This window comes from Balaenoptera acutorostrata, chromosome 5 (assembly GCF_949987535.1).
Source record: "Balaenoptera acutorostrata chromosome 5, mBalAcu1.1, whole genome shotgun sequence".
Lineage (NCBI taxonomy): Eukaryota > Metazoa > Chordata > Mammalia > Artiodactyla > Balaenopteridae > Balaenoptera > Balaenoptera acutorostrata.
In genome coordinates, this window is record NC_080068.1 from 114,139,032 (window position 1) to 114,160,118 (window position 21,087).

The 21,087-nt window shown below is 39.9% G+C and overlaps 1 protein-coding gene across 3 annotated transcripts in view; it reads right to left on the reverse strand.

The window, feature by feature from the left end:
- The window catches only part of ELOVL6 (ELOVL fatty acid elongase 6), a 135,437-nt gene that overhangs the window by 15,641 nt on the left and 98,709 nt on the right, over positions 1-21,087 (reverse strand). For all 3 annotated transcript variants that reach the window (XM_007191039.3, XM_007191040.3, XM_007191038.3), the window contains exon 4: positions 3,716-3,867. In XM_007191039.3, coding sequence (XP_007191101.1) covers positions 3,716-3,867 — 152 coding nt within the window. The remainder of the gene's footprint in view (positions 1-3,715; positions 3,868-21,087) is intronic.

The following is a 21,087-nucleotide window of genomic DNA, read 5'->3' on the forward strand; positions in this document are numbered from 1 at the left end:
GACTCTAAATGAAGAAAGAATCACTATGAGAAATGTAGCTGGCAAGACAATCTTTTCTTTTATTCATACATGAAGACACAAAATTAAAATATCCTCACAGAATTTTGAAATTCCTAAAAAACACATCTGTAGACTTTTAGGCATCGTCTGTAGCTCCAAGTCTGAAAAACACTTCTCTGGCCTAAGACGTTGCAGCTAGTGGTCCTAATTCAAATACTAAAAATAGCTGCCTGGGGGCCTGGTCCATTAAATTCATATTATAAATTTCTTTTTTTGATAAAGTAGCAATTCCATTTCAATGTTTTAAATGCCTGGCCCATGGTAGGTGCTTAGTATAAATTTATTAAAGGACCCACACACCTATGGTCAGTTAATCTTTGACAAAGGAGGCAAGAATATACAATGGGAAGGGGTGTGGGGAAGTTGGACAGCCACACGTAAATCAATGAAGTTAGAACACACCCTCTCACCATACACAAAAATAAACTCAAAATGGCTTAAAGACGTAAATATAAGACATGACACTGTAAAACTTAGGCAAAACATTCTCTGACATAAATCTTACCAATGTTTTCTTAGGTCAGTCTCCCAGGGCAATAGAAATAAAAGCAAAAATAAACAAATGGGACCTAATCAAACTTACAAGCTTTTGCACAGCAAAGGAAACCATAAACAGAACGAAAAGACAACCTACAGACTGGGAGAAAATATTTGCAAACGATGTGAGCAACAAGGGCTTAATCTCCAAAATATACAAACAGCTCATACAACTCAACAACAAAAAAACAACCCAATTGAAAAATGGGCAGAAGATGTAAATAGACATTTCTCCAAAGAAGACATACAGATGACCAACAGGCACATGAAAAGATGCTCAACATTGCTAATTATTAGAGAAATGCAAATCGAAACTGCAATGATGTACCACCTCACACCAGTCAGAATGGCCATAATTAAAAAGTCTATAAATAACAAATGCTGGAAAGTATGTGGACAAAAGGGAACCCTCCTACATTGTCTGTGGGAATGTAAATTGGTACAGCCATTATGGAGAACAGTATGGAAGTTCCTTAAAAAACTAAAAATAGAGCTACCATATGATCCAGCAATCCCACTCTTGGGCATAGATTCAGATAAAACTATAATTCAAAAAGATACATGCACACCTATGTTCATAGCAGCACTATTCACAATAGCCAAGACATGGAAACAACCTAAATGTCCATCAACAGATGAACAGATAAAGAAGATGTGGTACATGTATACAATGGAATACTACTCAGCCATAAAAAACAAAATATTGCCATTTCCAGCAACATGGATGGGACTAGAGATTATCATACTAAGTGAAGAAAGTCAGAAAGAGAAAGACAAATACCATATGATATCACTTATATGTAGAATCTAAAACATAACACAAATGAACTTATCTACGAAACAGAAACAGACTCACAGACATAGAGAACACACTCGTGGTTGCCAAGGGGAAGGGGTGGGGGGGGGAAGGATGGAGTGCGAGTTTGGGGTTAGCAGATGCAAACTATTATATATAGGATGGATAAACAACGAGGTCCTATTGTATAGCACAGGGAACTATATTCAAAATCCTGTGATAAACCATAATGGAAAAGAATATATAAAAAAAGAATGTTTAGGTATGTATAACTGAATCACTTTGCTGTATAGCAGAAATTAACACAACATTGTAAATCAACTATACTTCAATAAAAAATAAATTTAAAAAATTTATTAGGGCTTCCCTGGTGGCGCAGTGGTTGAGAGTCTGCCTGCCAATGCAGGGGACACGGGTTCGAGCCCTGGTCTGGGAAGATCCCACATGCCGCGGAGCAGCTGGGCCCGTGAGCCACAATTGCTGAGCCTGCGCATCTGGAGCCTGTGCTCCGCAACAAGAGAGGCCGCGGTGGTGAGAGGCCCGCGCACCGCGATGAAGAATGGTCCCCACTTGCCGCAACTAGAGAAGGCCCTCGCACAGAAACGAAGACTCAACACAGTCATAAATAAATAAATAAATAAATAAAAGAATGTGAATTTCTTTAAAAAAAAAAAAATTTATTAAAGGAATAAATGAATGAACCCATACTAATGCATTTCACTCTAAGACTGTTTTCACAGGCTCTGTGTGCGAGCGCTAAAGTTTTTTCCCCCCACCCCCGCTGCTCTTCCTTTGTCTTTGACCTGGGAAGACAGTGGTCAAACCAACAGTTCAAACCAATTGTCAGCACTCTGTAGGCATCAGGTTACAGCCTGTGGTGGAGAGTGGCTATAGGTGGCGGATGCACACATCGGAGAAACGCCATATCCACTGTGAACAGACACGGACACAAACTAGGGGCACCTTTCAGAAAGACTTGATAGCTAATACTGCAGGTGGCTTATAGTGAAATTACGACCTCTAACCCCCTTTTTAGGAGAAACAGGAGACGGAACACAATCTATAAATAAAAATTTTGAACTAAATAAGCCAATTCTTAATTCCAGATAAAACATTAAGAAACCCAGAGGGGGCTTCCCTGGTGGCGCAGTGGTTGAGAATCTGCCTAACAATGCAGGGGACCACGGGTTCGAGCCCTGATCTGGGAGGATCCCATATGCCGCGGAGCAACTAGGTCCGTGAGCCACAACTACTGAGCCTGCGCGTCTGGAGCCTGTGCTCCGCAACAAGAGAGGCCGCGATAGTGAGAGGCCCGCGCACCGCGATGAAGAGTGGCCCCCGCTTGCCGCAACTAGAGAAAGCCCTTGCACAGAAACGAAGACCCAACACAGCCAAAATAAATAAATAAATAAATAAATAATAATTAAAGGTGCTAATAATTAAAAAAAAAAACAAAAAACAAAAAAAACCCAGAGGATGGACAGGCGTCCCCTAAGGATATGTACCAGTTTGTGAGATGCTGGCCAGCACTGCCCATGGATGAACTCAGAGCTTGTTATCACTGGTGGATCCCTTTCTCTGGCAATAGAGATATTTTCCTGGGGAACCGTGTCTGTGTCAAACACTTGCTACTTAATTTTTCACTGTTTCTGCTAACTTGTGCCACACTTATATTAAGACTATTAAAGAGTTAAAGGAAAAACCTTAGGAATCTACATATATAGATTTTGGATTAATTTCTAGCTTCAGTATTTTGTATTAATTTCTAGAAGATGAACTACATTTCCCTAAGGCCTATTTCTTTGATGATTAAAATTAAACAACACCAGAAACTAACCCTTAATATTTCATTAATGAGAACATGAGGATACCCAAACAAAAAGCTGAATTTCCTAGTCTGCGTCCAAACTCCAGAGCCTAAATTACGCTTCGATGTGGGACTGGGAAATAGCTGTGCAGCTAACTTTTCCCAATATTCTAATATTAGCTCAGCTGTTAATGGCCTCAGAGAAGGGGCTGGGTAGATGTTATAAGCCTCTGGAAGTGTGTTTTCAGTAAGGCTTGGATACGTGCATGTTCTATGTAAACTATTCTGCTCTTCTTATTCAATGTACAATTATTTAAAAGGAGGGAAGGAGGGGAGAGAAATAACACAGTGGAAGTTAGTCAAGAACGCAAATTCATTCATTGTAACTTTCCTGCAACCAGTAAAACAGGACCTTCAAATTATTTCTTTGTTCGTTTTTCCATAAATATTGTGGGTGTGTAGCTACAAAGGGGTGGGGGTTTGGGGGAGGAAATGTAAGGAGAGAAGACACTCACCTAGTTCGGGTGCTTTGCTTAGCACAAATGCATAAGCCCAGAATTTGCTGACAGGTCCATTGTAAAAACCCTGGTCACAAACTGAATGCTTCAGGCCTTTGGTCATCAAAATGTACACCATATAAGCACCAGTTCGAAGAGCACCGAATATACTTCATAATGAAAAGAGAAAAGAAACAACATTCAGGAAAATAATTTCACATCTGACATTAACCATTCTTAGAAGACTGCCATCGGCAGGAAATAGGTAGAGAGGCATCACGTCATTTGCATTTACCCAGAAGCATTTAAAAATGTTTTGTAAACAAGAGTAGGAAAATTCCTCAGTGCCTTCTTCTGAAGACCATGCCACTTATTCCGCACCAGTGTTCCAAAAAGAGGTCATGGAAAAGGGGAATGGATCCAGGGCAGGATCTCAAGAATTCTGATAACCTTTGTTTTTCAGCTTGAGAACTATCCCTTGGGATGAGATGGGGTTGGCTGAAAACTCCTGGAATTATCTCAGTTCTGTCCTTTGTCCAATCATTCTCCAAATCGCCTGGCTCTGTTCCCTGAATCTCTCTCTCTATTCCGTCTTTCTCACAGAAGCCAGAGGAAGAAGGCTTAGCTCTGCTGTCAGAACCCCCCCTCCACCCGCCGAAGTCCATCCAGGTTCACGCCCCTGAGCTCCCATAACCATTCACTGACACCGCTCCAACACTGTCCTTCAACGCCCTGTATTGTATTTGCCTCTACATAGGCGTGGGTGCTCAAAGACTGTTGAAAAAGTGAGATTGTTGAAAAGAAAACTGACATATGGACTTGTTATCAAGGAACTGCTAAGGAAACAGGAGAGCTCTGGAGTGTGTTGAGCTCAATGATGTAACATGAAGTATGAAAGGACTTGGCAACTGGAACAGGCAACCTCCGTCACGTAGTGAACCCCGTACGCATGTGTCCCAGAGTTCACAAGCCACACGCATGACTGAAAGGAGAGCTGGCTGACCATGGGGGGAGATGTGTTTACCCATCCTATTTCTGGCAGCATTCCCTTTTTAGGTTCTAAAAGTCAGTTAGCATAGAAAACAAATTTATGGTTACCAAAGGGGAAAAGGGGGTGGGGGAGGGATAAATTAGGAGTTTGGGATTAGCAGATACACACTACTATATATAAAATACACACCAAGCTCCTACTGTATAGCACAGGGAACTATATTCAGTATTTTATCATAAACCATATTGGAAAAGACTATGAAAAAGAATAATATATGTGTGTGTATAACTGAATCACTTTGCTGTACCCCAGAAACTAACATAACATTGTAACTCAACTATGCTCCAATTAAAAAAGGAAAATTAAATTAAAAACAGTCAGGAGATAAACTAGTGAACAGCTAGCTACTTAAATGAGCAGCAACCTTACCCAACAGGGAAATGGAGTTTTATTTCTTTTCAGAGGCATTATCATTTATTTAAAATGTCTTAAGTGCTGCCCCCGACTAAGTCATTCCACTAGGCTACCCCGTCCACAAACATGCATCCACCAGCGAGAACTAAAGGTCAACTCTGCACAGAACCAAGGTAATGAAGTTGAATTCCTGGCAACTGTCTATTAAGTGGGGATTTTGTGAGTAGCTTCTCTAATGACATATGGCCTACGTTAAACAGAGTGACTCTTTCCAACATATAAAACAATCCTGCATAGGATTATTGGTATGATTTTACATTTGTAGATCTTGTTTAATCCTTCAGTGTCTCCCCGCTGTACTTAGAATGTAACCCCCAACTCCTTAGTGGGACCTGCAAGGCTCTGAATGACCTCTCATTCCCCCTTTTTCACCTTCCTTCCTGCCATTCTCTTCCCACTCTCTGTGAGCCAATCATTCCAGCACTTTCTGATCCTTTCAGTTTTCTGCCTTTTCCTCTTCTTAGGGAGCTTTTCTTCCCCATGTTCACTTGAAGGCTGCTCCTTTTCACTTTCTTGTCTCAAAGAAATGTCCCCTCCTGCTGGAATGACCTAAGCCTTTACAGTCAATAAGCTGTCCCGATTCGGGAATGGGGAGTTGGATTTCATTGGGAACGTCAGGTAATGGAGATTTTGCCGTCTTACCTGAATTGATTTTTCATGGTTTGTCTTTACCTCACCAGATGATGGCTAAATTTTCATAGGAAAAGTTGCCACCATCACCAAATTAAGATTATTAGCAAACTGGGGACTGACTTGCTGCTATGGAAGGTATTATGGAAATATGGATATGGCATGTCTATTGCATACAGAGCAGACACTGTTGGTTGCCTATTCAAGGGCCAAGTCCCTTTCTCCTCCATGTTGAAAGAACCCTGTTTTTGTCCAGGTTCTCCCAACTCATGATTCCCCTAAGGAAGGTGACCTTATCTTCAACTTAGGAATAAATCCTGATTACCTAAGCAAGTTTTAGTAACTTCCCACTTCCCACTTCCCTTACCAGTGATTTGTTAAGATGGGCACTGACCCAATTCTAGCCAATGTGATGTGAGGAGAGGGCTGCTGGGGGACTTTTTGGGAAAGGTTTCCTTGCTCATTACCACATATTGCTTGGAAGTGCAAGCCATCATGCAACCAGGAGGGAGCTACCTTGAGGACAAAGCTAAGTCAGAGAGGATGGCAAAGTATTCCTTCAAGATGTGACTGAGCTGCTGAGTTAACCAATCTTTCAGTGACCCCATCACAAGACTTCTCGTTTGGGGGATAAAACTTCCTTACTGTATAAGCTATTTGGAGTTTTGCTTTTTATTATTTACACCCCAAAGCATCCCAGTAGACACAACACACCAGAGACTTCAGGAGACTTTTGAACACTAGTTAACATTTGGTAGCTATCAAATCTTGGCCAACCCAATACATCTAGTCATAGACACTGCTGGTGAACTACTTACTGTATCAGTTATCTGCCTTTCATAGACCAGTAGGAGATATGTCAGTGACTTTTGTACAAGTCAAAAGCAAAGAAACACACAAATGACACACTTTCACTATGTATCAGTCTCTGCTCCTTACCCCAGACCTATGACTTTTCTGAACCATCAGTACATTGTAGGGATCATGTCTCGCCCCACTGAGTCAAGCCCACCACACCCAGGAAGCTGAGCCCTTCCTCTACTATATTTTGCTGCTAGACTGTGTGCTTCACACATGATCAGAGTAGATCCAAGGAAAGTAACTTTGGAATAATTACTACCTTTTTATCTTCCTGAGTCTCAAAACTCATTGTAGTTTAACTATACCTAATTTCTTAAGTATCGGCACAGCTATTAATCCTTTCATTTGTTAAATATTTATTGGCAATATTCTAGATGCTGGGGTGACAAGAATCAATACACTGACTCTGGCTGCTGCTGCTGCAAGACTTCGGAGGAGGTGGTATTGGAGTTAGGCATAAATACGTATCCAAACTTTGAGGGTTACGGCACGAGGAGGTCATTTCAGAGCACTGCAGAATTGAAAGTTTAGGTATCATGGTGACCCACAACATTACTGGCAACAAGAGCATAGCACATATTATTGTCCCATATCTGGACATAAGCCTCACTCCCTAAGCTCTGAACAATAAGGCTGACTCAAAACAGAGGACAGTGCATTTTTCAGGGAAACCCTCAGTGCCAGCCATTGGGCCTATGTGTCTGAGGGCAAAGGCGCTTTGTTGTGATGTGACAATGCTACTGCTGGGGAGCCGTAGGGGAGCTGCTTGGCCAGGGGGATGATTGTTATTTGTGGGAAGCCAGTAGCTCTGCCTCTGGCGCATCTCAGCCACTGTACGCTTTGGAACCATACAGCTTTTTGTTATAACTGGGCACAGGGCACAGGGTCCTTAGACTGTGATACTTAAAGGGAGCAAACATTTTTTCCTCCCTAAGTCACATCATCTTGATGTGATGCAAGAGACAAATATGCAGCTTATGTTCTGCTCTGCCCAGTCCTTACTCATACTTCTGGCAGATATTACTAATCAATCTTGACATACTCTCTGGCCATGCCTGGACATTGCATCAACGTTCCCAACCAGTATAAGCCACTACCAATAGATTAGAGCTGCAAATGTCAATCACAGTGCTCTCATTTACTAGTTTAATGACTGGACAAATTACTTAACCTCTCTAAGTCTTTATTCATCTGAAATAATAATCATACCTAACTTGTAAATTAGTTCTATGAATTTTGTAGAACCATATAAGTAAGGTATTTAGTTAGCACAGAGCCTCTAATATATAGGTGCTGAATAAAACAGTTTTTATTGTACTATTATTATTTTATTATTATTTATTGCTGTTATTATTGCTGCTTTACTTGGTCTGTCCTTCAATGTTGAAAATCACTTTTAACTCTCATCTCACTTTATCAGGTAAGAGCGGTTAAGTCTAATTATCCCTAATCGAAAGTCAAGGAAACTGATATACTGAGAATTTGATCTGCACTGATGACTATTCCTTTTTTTTTTTTTTTTTTTTAATGAGGATCTTGAATCAGATGCGTATGTTTGATTGATTGATTGATTGATTGATTTTGGCTGTGTTGGGTCTTCGTTTCTGTGCGAGGGCTTTCTCCAGTTGTGGCGAGCGGGGGCCACTCTTCATCGCGATGCGCGGGCCTCTCACCGTCGCGGCCTCTCTCGTTGCAGAGCACAGGCTCCAGACGCGCAGGCTCAGCAGTTGTGGCTCACGGGTCCAGCCGCTCTGCGGCATGTGGGATCTTCCCAGGCCAGGGCTCAAACCCGTGTCCCCTGCATTAGCAGGCAGATTCTCAACCACTGCGCCACCAGGGAAGCCCCTGATGACTATTCCTGTTATTAAGTGTTTTATTGTTAAGTGTTTATTAAGTGTTTTATTTCATGAGCCAACTTTTCACAAAATAAGTGATAGCAAGTTCACAGTAGAATGTGAAATGAGCATTTTCTATAGAACATGTTGAGGGAGAGATTGTTGATATAGAAAAGCATCTGGTTCATATGAAATTTATCTTTCGATCAGATGATAAAGGTTATTCTAAATCTAGGGCCTCAAAGAGGCTGAGAGTCTGGGCCATTGTGTTTAATGAGGGCAGATGACTACTTACTGCATCATACCCCTTTTCTAGCCGTTAAGGTCACAAGAGCATCTTTTTTTTTTCTTTTTTAAAGAGATACATCATTTTTCCTACCAAAATCTAGTTTCGATTATAACAGTTAATGGAAGAGCTCAGTGGAGGGTGCAGTGGATGTTTCTGCCCCCTTTAGCTACGTTAGGCACAATGCAGCACGGAGATCTGGAGGAGATCACAGCCTGATTAACTGAGGTGCTTCTTCTCTATCAGATGTTCTGGATTTCTGGTCCAGAAGAAGCCTGTTTCATCATCATTAATCATTTGCCACGGATGTACTCAAGGAAGTGCCAAGAATGCCCATCGGACTGTTACTGTGATACTCTGGGGGTGGGGATGGGAACCTTCTATTCTGTACCATACACATTTCTGCATTGTTTGACTATTTTAAAGCAAGCAGATATTAGATTGACAAGTTAAAAAATATATTTTTTAAATAGGTGCCTAGTTACAATTTATACATTGAATAAATAATCACAGTGGTACTAACTTGCAACTTTTTAGTATGAGGTTGAGATACAACACTAATCCCTGATCAACCCATGGACGACACACTGGCACTGGGACTGGCGAAGAAAGACTGACTTATTTATTGAATCAACACCTATGTCATCAACATCCGCCAAGTGTCAGATATTATACTACTCACTGGGTCAGCGAGAGTCTCTACAGCTCATTGTAGGAGACAGTAAACATGTAAATAAACAAATATATGTGTATTGTAGAAACAAATTTCAAATTCTGACGGAACAATTCATGGTGTAAGTACTGGGTCCCTTCTAAAAAAGCTTGAGAGATATGGCTAATCTTCTTTCAAACCCATACTCTGACCATGAGGTCTGACTTGAGACCTCATGTATTTACTTGAGAAAAAGTTAAATAACCCTGTATTCTAGTCTTCCAATTTTAGTGCCATCTGGAAGTCAAAGTGGAATACCTCAGTAATGAGTATAAGAATTCCAGAATTCTGCCCGGTGAAGAAAGAGCCTTGGGTATAAATCATCAATAATACTTTCAATTATTTCTGCATGAACACTAATAGTTGATAAAACCACTTTAGCATTGCTCCCTTCTTGGCCCTCAACTTAAACGTAAGGTATTTTGGACTCAAAACAAGGTTTCTCAAGGACTTTTTATTATGAAGTGCCAACCACACTGACCCCCTTCCCCCCTCCCCACTCCCAGCTAACTCAATAACCAAAGGTGCAATTACTTCCAGGATTGAGCAACAAAAACGTTTCATTACACTTGTATCCTATAATCAGAAAAAGAAAAAAGAAAAAACTTGTGAAATTTTGTCAGTTGTCAAAACATGGGAATGGCTGATCTAACAGTAGCAACTCTTTATAAACATGGGAGAGGCCACTGATTTTCCTGATAACAAACTTTAACTGCCATTAGACTCTTTTAGACTCTGACAACTGTCCTAGACTCTGACAGTTTCCAAAATAGGAAGAATACTCAATGATCCCAGAATAGGTTAAAGCAACTTAACAACAACCAAAAAATTACCATGCTTGTGACAGGGAATGATGGCATCTCCATATCAGTGTCATGTCTCTAACGACAACCCACCTTTCCACACTTGATGACAGGTTTCCTTAATAGAGAATGTCTATTTTAGTTTGGTCTAGTCTGGTCTTTGCTAAAAACATATTTTTCAATAATAATATAACAAGCCATCAATGTGTGAAGTTTTTTTTTTTTGTCCAATAAATCAGCAGTTCAATGGGGATATACATCGTAGTTTTATAAAATTTACTTTCTCTACTCTTTCTCCAGTAACAATTCAGAGTGTACATTTTCACTTTTTACGGAGTGATCATCTCTAAGTGTGACTCATCTATCTTGATTGGCATATTTAATTGCATATCTCCATTAGAAAGTTTGAAGTTCCTTGTGGATCAAGAAACATGAGGCTAAAATTGCATTATATATATATATATATATATATATACACACACACCAAAATTAAAAATACACACATCTTTTGAAATCTTGCCATTTGGGATAACGTGGATGGACCTTGAGGGTATTAAGTTAAGTGAAATAAGCCAGACTGAGAAAGACAAATACCATATGGTTTCACTCATATGTAGACTATAAAAAACTAACAACAAAGATAAATGAATAAACCAAACCAAACAAAAATATGTAGATGTAGAAGAGAGAGTAGTGGTTACCAGAGGGGGAGGGTGAAATGGGTAAAGGGCATCAACTCTAGGGTGATAGATACTAAAATTTTGGTGGTGAGCACACTGTAGGGTATATGGAAATAAAAATATAATATTGTACACATGAAACATATAGTGTTATGAACCAATGTTACCTCAATTTTTAAAAATTAATAAAAAAAAGCAAAAAGATGGTTAGGACATAATATAAATGTCCTAATATAATTGACATGAGAATTATTAAATACATTACAATGAACACAATACAGCAATAAAATATACCAGGTACAGTTGCCTTAGGTGCTGACATAGAAGAGCTCCAGGGTAAATGATGATTAAGTGAAAAATATAAGCAGCAGAACATTCTATAGTATGATCCAATTTGTGTACATTTTAAAGAGATTATGCATACACAAACTGTTAGTTATAAAAATATTTATGAAGGAAAACCATTCAAGCTGTTAACAATCATTCCTATTAGAATTTTGTTTTACAATATCCATGCATTGCTTTTTTTCAGGAGCTATTAGAAACCTAATTTAAATTCTCATTTCTAATATTTATAGTCTGATATCAAATAACCCTTGGGTTTTTTATTAATAAAAAAAAATGATACCTTAAAAGCAGTATGGAGGTTCCTTAAAAAATTAAAAACGTAGAACCTACCCTATGGTCTAGCAATTCCACTCGTGAGTATATATCCAGAAAAAAACAAAGACTCTAATTTGAAAAGACACATGAACACCAGTGTTCATAGTGGTGCTATTTACAACAGCCAAGACATGAAAGCAACTTAAGTGTCCATCAACAGATGACTGGCTTAAGAAGATGTGGTACACACACACACACACACACACACACACACACACACACACACACTGGTGTATTACTTAGCCATAAAAAAGAATGCAATATTTCCATTTGCAGCAACATGAATGGACCTAGAGAATATTATGCTTAGTGAAATAAGTCAGAGAAAGACAAATGGTATATACTATCATTTCTATGTGGAATCTAAAAAATAATACAAATGACTCTGTATACAAAACAGAAACAGCCCCACAGACATAGAAAACAAACTTATGGTTACCAAAGGGAAGTGGGAGGTGGGGAGTGATAAATTAGGAGTATAGGTTTAACAGATACAAACTACTATACACTAAAATAGACAAGCGACAGGGTTTACCGTATAGCTTAGGGAATTATATCCAATATCTTGTAATAACCTATAAGGGAATATAATCTGCAAACAAACAAAAACAACCCCAAACTGAATCAATATGCTGTACACCTGAAACTAACACAATGTTGTATATCAACTATATCTCAGCAAAAAAAAAAAAAAGATACCTTAAAGGTCTGAATGTTACTTAGACAATAACTCCTTTGCTTTTCAGAGGTCAGATATATTAGATGGAGCTTTTAGTCTACAGGGGAATCAGACAGCCAACAACAACCATGAAAAGGAACAGAAATAAATAATTGAAACTGAGATACACGGCAAATCCTGAGCAGAAAAGCTGAACCTAGTTTAGAACAGGAATGGGAGGATAGAGGAAGCCTCTGGAGAAATATCATTTAAACCCTGAAATATGGAGTAGCTTCCACTGCATTTCTTGTAATGGTATCTACTGTTAAATAGAATCACATGGGATGATATTCATGAACTCCTAGACTAAGTAAATGCTACATGTTGCGTGTGGAGTCTATCAGAGCTAAAGACTTCATGAAAGAAGCTATCTTAGTGGATACTTTGGTTCCCTGACAGAGAGAAGGCAGGCATGTACTCTATGACTGTTCTCCATACCCACCACGAATCCCCTTGATAAGTCAGAAAACTTCAGTCTGAAACAGATGTTCTTATTAGAAGTTTGGTAGGATGGTTTGGTATTGATGCACTTTCTGATGTATCTGTCTATTACCTTAACTTGTAAACCTAAGCGTTGGGGGGGGGGAAAAAAAAAAGAAGAAGCCTTAAGGATCTGAATTGTTGCTTAGAGAATACTGCAGGGTACAGTCCTTGCATCTGGAGTGTGCAACTTGGATATAACACACTTATTCCAGGTATCTGACAAGGCAAAGAAATATTGGGTCAAGTTTGAAAAACTAACTTGATATAGACCAGCCTGGCAGAGTGGAGAGTAAGGAAGAGTGGCAAGATTAAAAAAAATAGCAAGCATAAAGACTACTGGAGCCATAATGGATCTCAATTAGAATTCCCCCAAAGAAATATGATACCTGGCTCTAGAACTATAACAGTTTAGTTTTAATTTAGAATTTTGATTGATTGCACACTGTTTCATAAAATAGGCAGGATTTTCTTTTATGTTACTTGAGCCACTGTTATTATGTTTTAATCTGAGATACAGGAATTTCACTTCCTTGGCAAGACCAGTAGCCTCCACCCCATCAGGGCTAGAGTGGAAGGTGGCCACTGCTATTCTGCCCCGACTCTCAGACCACATGACGCCAGCTTCAATTCTGGCTGACAAGTACTTAACTAGATGGTGGCATGACATTTAAAGAACTTTATTGAGCTCCTACATTATGAAATTTGATTTTCACAACAACTTCATGGGGCACCACTCTCCTGGTTATACAGACAAAGAGAGAAATAGGCATGGGGAAGGCAGGGGACTGGCCCAAGGTTACACAGTTACTAAGTAACAGAATCTTCTGACTACAGCTCCAGTGCTTTGCCCTTTACCCAGCACTGACCCTGAACTCCCCAGTTGGCTTTCATTTAGGATAGTGGTTCTCAACCTGATTGGACATGACAATCACCAAGATGCGTGCTAAAACAATTCTAATGCCTAGAACCCATCTCATACCAATTCACTCAGCATCTTAGATGTGGAAGCACCTATGAGTCCTGGCTCTGGGTTAGGGACACGCTGGAGACTACATACTCCAGGCTGCCTTCCACTCCCCACTCCATGAACCTCTGGATGAAGCTGCCCAGGTAACTGATGAAGAAATTTGCCTATCTCTGTATCACTGCTGTCCTAGATGAGAACCCTTCTCTCTGAATTCAACCACTGATGGGATGTCATCTAATTCATTCCTGGGAAAGTGGAGACTTGCCCGTGACTAAGGCTTATTGGCTTTCACTTACATATGGAAAGAACTGTGTGCTGGTTTCTGGACTTTTACAAATGGGAACAAAGAGATAAAGTCTTACCATCAGTGACCCCTATTAAGTATGGCAGAAAATTAAAGTAAGAGACTTGTATGAACTAAAAAGAACCTGAAAATAAATGTGGGCATAATAGAGATTAATGTTGAGGCCAAAAACTCACCAGAACCACAAAAGTGGTTACACGTCTTGTTTTATAGAAAACTTTGTTCCTTTGAGAAAAACTCTTAATCTCTTTTGGAATATTCCCAAATTACTAGGACAGCGATAACTCCAGTGCCAAGACTAACAGCATTGACCCATTAACTCCATTGCACAGTCTTAACTAGGTTTCACAACTGCAAGAGGAAACCAAACTTTTTTGCTTTTTTCTGAGGGATGATTAATGAAAATTTCATTGGGAGAATACTTGAGTTGATGATATATAACATTATCTGTATAAACAGTCTCTTCCCCAACCCAACCCAACGCAAAAACTGAAACAAAAAAGAAGGAAAGAAGGGAGGGAAGGAGGAGAAAAAGTCACCATGACCCTCAGTTTTCCACATCCTTAAAACTGGGGACTAGGAATGTCCTTTAGGATTTGAGCCCTAAACTTCTGTCAGATCATATTATAACTATAAAAGAAAGGGAGGAAACATATGTCATAAGTTTCTTGCTCTTTATGTGCCTAATTCCTTTCTTTGGGCTGCTAATCTAAAAATCCATCAGATAAATTTTTAATCTTTTAAAGCAGCTCATTGATTTATTTTTTTTCTGAAATTTTCATCGTCATTCACCATAATTGAATGACTATAATCACAAGACATACCAAAGAAAGTAAATTTAAACAATACTCATTTCATAAATATTTATGAAGTATAAATGCCTACCACGTGATAGGCCCTCTGCCATACCTCACTCCTATTGAAAAGAGTTTAAGAGATCACTCAAACACCACCATTGAAAAGAGATAGTAGGAAAGGGAAAGATAGTCCTTTCTAAAACATATCTTGTGTTAATATATTTTTTTAAGATAGGGATATACAGATCTCCAGGGAAATTTCTGGGAGATTTGCCAAATGATCACATGGCCTGAAACATCTGGCGAGCTCTTTGGCAACTTTATAATGTGATCGTGGGAGACCCAGCCTCCCCATCTTTGGGTCTTTTGCATCAGAAATACAGTAGTTCTCACACAGATCAATTCACCACCACCAACATGAAACTAGAGGGATGGACAGATAGACAGATAGATATTGACTGGAGCCCTTCAATAAGAGCTACCGACTTACTAGACAGAGCCTAAGTCTTAGCAGATAACTGGTGATCTCAGAACATTGAGCCTGCACGTTAAAAAGTGGCAGTTGTGAAAATTCATTGTAGTGCTATTCCTAGGAATCGCTGGGAATTTATCTTCCAGGTGAAACTCAACCTCTTCAACTGTAAGGTGTTTATAGATGGTGCCCAGATGGGTCACTCTCCAAAAGTGACACACCGGCAGTGGTTGGCAGTGACTAATACTGCAGAGCTCACCGACTCCTCTGAAAGAGACCCCAGCCACAAACCCTAAACAGCACTTACAATCTCTGAACTCGTGGCCAATTCTGAATCCCTTTCTTAAAAATGTCAACATGCTGGCATGGCTATTCTGACCTTTGTGAATATCCAAATAGTCTGCTGTGGGATCCTCTCACTTCCATTTCACGAACTTCCCATGGCTCCATGGAAGTCTGAGAGTTTTCCCTCTCTTGCACCTCAAAGCCCAAAGTATAGCCTCCCACAGTCCTGTACAATGAGGCCACAGGAACTCATAGTCCCAATTTCATCACAAAATAATTTTGAAAACAGAAATCGTAGCATAGACAAGCACATTGTGATACATTTGGGTATACCAAGTCTAATGGAAGAAGAAAAATCCACTCTGTTCCTTAACTCTTCTCTAGACCCTTGGCTTGCTTAGTGTCTGTTTCCATTTTTCTTATTAATCCAGATTTTTGAGTAGAGACAAGTCTGTTATCTACTAGCAGCAAAAAGTGGAGATGACCAAAATGACTACTTTAAATTATTATGCCTATGAAAAGTTTTATATGAAAAATTTCATCTGTCTTCACCCAATTAAACAAGACATGCACATCCCTAAATAAGACTATTCATGTAGGAAGGTAATGCTAATCACTAGTAAAATATAATATCCATTGAGATAATTTATATGAAAATATTTCTGATGACTAAGGCATCCTCTAGAAGTTTAAGGTGTTATCAGGGAGGCACCCTGGTGTTAGGCAAAGAAAATCTGGCAACCAGATTCCTCCAAGTACTGAGTGCTTTAGGGCACGTCCCGTAAATCTTCTCACTTCCTTTGCAAAATGAAAATGGCATTGTCTAATATTCTGCCTACATCACAAGGTGTCATGAGGGTCACATAAGCTGATGGATGTTAAAATTATTCACTAGCCAACAGTAAAACATTATTATTGATAACACCACAGTCTTTTTTTTTTTTTTTTTTTTAAAGATGATTTTTTTTTTTTTTTTGAAATTTGAGTCTCAGATTTTTTTTTTTTTTTAATTTTATTTATTTATTTATTTATTTTTGGCTGTGCTGGGTCTTTGGTTCGTGCGAGGGCTTTCTCCAGTTGCGGCAAGTGGGGGCCACTCTTCATCGCGGTGCGGGGACCGCTCTTCATCGCGGTGCGCGGGCCTTTCACTATCGCGGCCCCTCCCGTCGCGGGGCACAGGCTCCAGAAGCGCAGGCTCAGCAGCCGTGGCTCACGGGCCCAGCCGCTCCGCGGCATGTGGGATCCTCCCAGACCAGGGCTTGAACCCGTGTCTCCTGCATTAGCAGGCAGATTCTCAACCACTGCGCCACCAGGGAAGCCCAACACCACAGTCTTTCATCAACATATCTTTTTCTGACTACATCATTTTTTTCTTCTAATTTTATTGAGATATAATTGGCCTACAGCACTGTATAAGTTTAAAGGGTACAACATAATGGTTTGATGTATCTACATCATGAGATGATGACCACAGTCAAGTTTAGTGAACAGCTATCATCTCATATAGATACAAGATTAAAGAAATACAAAAAAATTTTGTTCCCTTGTGATGAGCACTCTTAGGGTTTCCTCTCTTAACCACTTTCATATACAACATGCAGCAACGTTCATTATATTGATCACATGGTACATTACATCCCTAGCACTTATTTATCTTATAACTGGAATTTTGACCACCTTCATCTAACTTCCCCTCCCACGCCCCACCTCTGGTGACCAAAAATCTAGCCCCACCTCTGGTGACCAAAAATCTAATCACTTTTTCTATGAGTTTGTTTGTTTTTTAAGTATAATTGACCTACAACGTTGTGTTAGTTCCTGATACACGACATAGTGATTCAATATGTCTATACATTTCAAAATGATCAACCCAACAAGTCTAGTTACCATCTGTCACCATACAAAGACACTACATAATTATTGCCCGTATTCCCTACACTCATGTTTCATCCCTGTGACTCATTTATTTTGCACCTGGAAGTTTGTACCTCTTAATCTCCCTCAGCTACTTCTCTTCTCCCTCCATACATCACTTTCATCTATAATCTCTCTAATTTCTGTTGAAGCAAACACACATAGTAACTGTGTTCTGTGAATCTGTAAGAGCTAGGAACATGCTTACACTCTCCAACTGCTCTGTTTATTTTGGTGCATTTCTTTCTTCCTCAAACACAAAAAAATTTTAAGGTCAATCTGTTAGAGCTGAATGATAATATTCTGGTTAACTTTTAAGAAAAGACATCTATGTATATATTTGTCTCTTAGTTAAGAAATCATACCTGACTACTAACAGATTAACAATTGAAAACAACAACAATGTTAACCACAAAAATAGAGAGCATTAAAGCTTTGATCCCTTGTGTTAATACTGGAAAAAATCTCAAGCCAATTCAAGCACTTGGTTGGGACCGCAAGTGCATGGAAATATCTCCAGCTCGTATGTGTCATACCACATGGAAGCACACTTTGCACCTGGACTGGTTTGGCATTCCATCAGTCCTATTCCTCTTTCTTCCCACAGAGGAATTTTTTTTTCAACCCTCAAGGCAGGAAAAGTTTTAACAACCATTAAGTGTGCTTCCACAAATTATCTTAAAAGTGTTTGGTACCTAAGGCTGGAAGTGGTTTGGGCCTGTGAGTTACTCTGGGCCCTATGAATAATAGGAACTCAATGGGTATTTGTGTGCTATGGTAGTTATGATTATGAGTAGTATTGGGTAATAAAAACAAAGGTTTCCAGGGACTTCCCTGGTGGTCCAGTGGTAAAGAATCCGCCTTCCAGTGCAGGGGACGTGGGTTTGATCCCTGGTCAGGGAACTAAGATCCCACATGCTGAGGGGCAACTCAGCCCACGCCCGCCACAACTACTGAGTGTGCGCGCCTCAACTAGAGAGCCCACGTGCCGCCAACTACAGAGCCCACGCGCCCTGGAGCCCATGCACCACAACTAGAGAGAAACCCACGTGCGCCAATGAAAGATCCCGTATGCCGCAACGAAGATCCCACATGCCACAGCTAAGACCCGATGTAGCCAAGAATAAAATAAATAAATAAATTTAAGAACAAAAGCAGGGCTTCCCTGGTGGCGCAGTGGTTGAGAATCTGCTTGCCAACGCAGGGGACACGGGTTCGAGCCCTGGTCTGGTAAGATCCCACATGCCGCGGAGCAACTAGGCCCGTGAGCCACAACTACTGAGCCTGCGCGTCTGGAGCCTGTGCTCCGCAACAAGAGAGGCCGCGACAGTGAGAGGCCCGCGCACCGCGATGAAGAGTGGCCCCCGCTCGCCGCAACTAGAGAAAGCTCTCACAGAAATGAAGACCCAACACACCCAAAAATAAATAAATAAATTTAAAAAAAAACAAAAACAGAAAACAAAAACAAAAAACCCCAAAGGTTTCCAAAAGTCAGCGGACTTTGCTTTCTCTTGTCTCACAGATCACAGCGCTACTGAACTTTCCGAATGGCCTCCTCATGCACAGTTGAACTCTCCAGACCTCTGTAAATTTCCTCAGGGGAGAAGGTCTTCTCACTTCCTTATCAAACGTGAGCCTGAGGAACAAGGGGAATTCCCTCAACCTCTGCCCCTGACTTCCCAGCCATCCCAGCAAAGAAGATGGGACCCTGAGGTTTTAGGGCTTTTCTCTCCTCTGGAGGAGAAGCCAGTTTCCATCTGATGTTTGAGAAGGGAAAAGAAAAAATATAGCCTAGAACACAAATGGGAGGCAGTTGGTTTGTGTGTGGCATTTCCGACCTCCCTTTCTGGCCTCCTCCCTTGTCCTGACTCCTTTCCTTTCCCGTAACCCACAGCCCATCAAAACTTTGAGTTTCAAAGTACAGATTCTTCTGCTCCTCCACCTCTACTGGAAATTCCCATAATTTCTCAATTAGATGTTAAAGACAAATAAGATTGGAGGAGGGAATGACTGACACTCCCTTACTCTTCCTGGGGTGTTAGGTGACTTTTCAACTAATACAAGTGCAGATAGAGTCCAGGTCCCTAAAGAATTCCAGACAGGGAAGGGACAGAAGTTTTTAAACATTCATGCATTCAACCAATTATTTCTTGAGTGTTTTATATGTTTCAGGCGCTATTTTGAGGGAAGTTGAGTCCTGAAATTTTAGGGCCTGGAGAAGTTTAGAAAGGTTTAAGAAGTTTAGAAAGACATTAGGTACCGGGCATACAACAGTAAACTCAATAGATAGGTCTTGAATTTCTTGGAGCTTACATTTTAAAGTGGGGTCAAAGACAGTATATCAGGAAAATTTGTTATTCTGGGAGAAATGCCACCTAAAATGTTACCTAAGCAAAATGTTACCTAAATCAAAAGAGTGCCAAATCCATCTCCCAGTTCAAACTCCTGTACCTTGGGCAATCACTTCAAGAACACAAATTAGATGGATTTTCCAGTTAATGATTTAAAATATTGGAACCAAAGACAAATCAAAAAGTCCAAACATAGGTGACATATGTGTCTTTGATAAAAATACTAAAATGACTTCCAGAAACAAATAAAAGTTTCCAACAATGAAGAGATGATAGAATGAAACCCAACTTGATCAAATTACAGGCATAGTGGTGTTGCATGGAAGTATTACAGCACAGAAACGGTAATCTCTAACAAGCAGAGTATAAAACTGAGCTGCAGTATCACATGGTCACAGTCAGTATCAACACCAAACCAATATCAGGCAAGTTGAAGAAATTGCCTGATAATGACTCAGCACTTGAAGCTATGAATTGAATACCTTTATCAGTAGAGATGAAGAATTAGTGATGAGTGGCTGAAGGAAAGAGAGATAAACATTAGTACCAATGTCTTGGGACAAGAATGCTACAAAGCATGAGAGGATGAGGGTGAAATCAGAACTATTCTCTAAAATATACTGTATATAACTATAGATGATAGGCTGTATCAAGTTTTCATTATAGAATCATAATGAACTTGACCGTTATCCACAAACCCCTTAGCAACTCCATAGACATTTGAAATTAAGGAACCCCTTGGTATTGTTACATGTAAGTATCATAACTCGTAAGCCTTATTTGAATACTGAGACAAGAATCTGGCACCCAACGTGAGCAAAATCAGAGCACAGATATCCCTTTAGAAAATTTTAATTTTATCCGATTGTTTCTACCTGGGGTTATTCATTTAAAAAATTATTTTATTCTAGCTACAGCTACCTTTTTATTCCTCACAGTGTGAATGTTCCTATGATCTGCTGACAAACATACAACAGCAGTAGGAAAAAAAAAGATGTTGTCACAGATTTAATCCACCCAGGCAGCTGATTTATTTCAAAAGAAGAAACGACTAAGTTACCCATCAGAATTGCTAAAGCTAAGAGAAATGGACAATATCAATGGTTGGTGAGAATGGGGAGCAACTGGAATTTTCACATGCTGTTGGTGAGAACTTAAATTGGT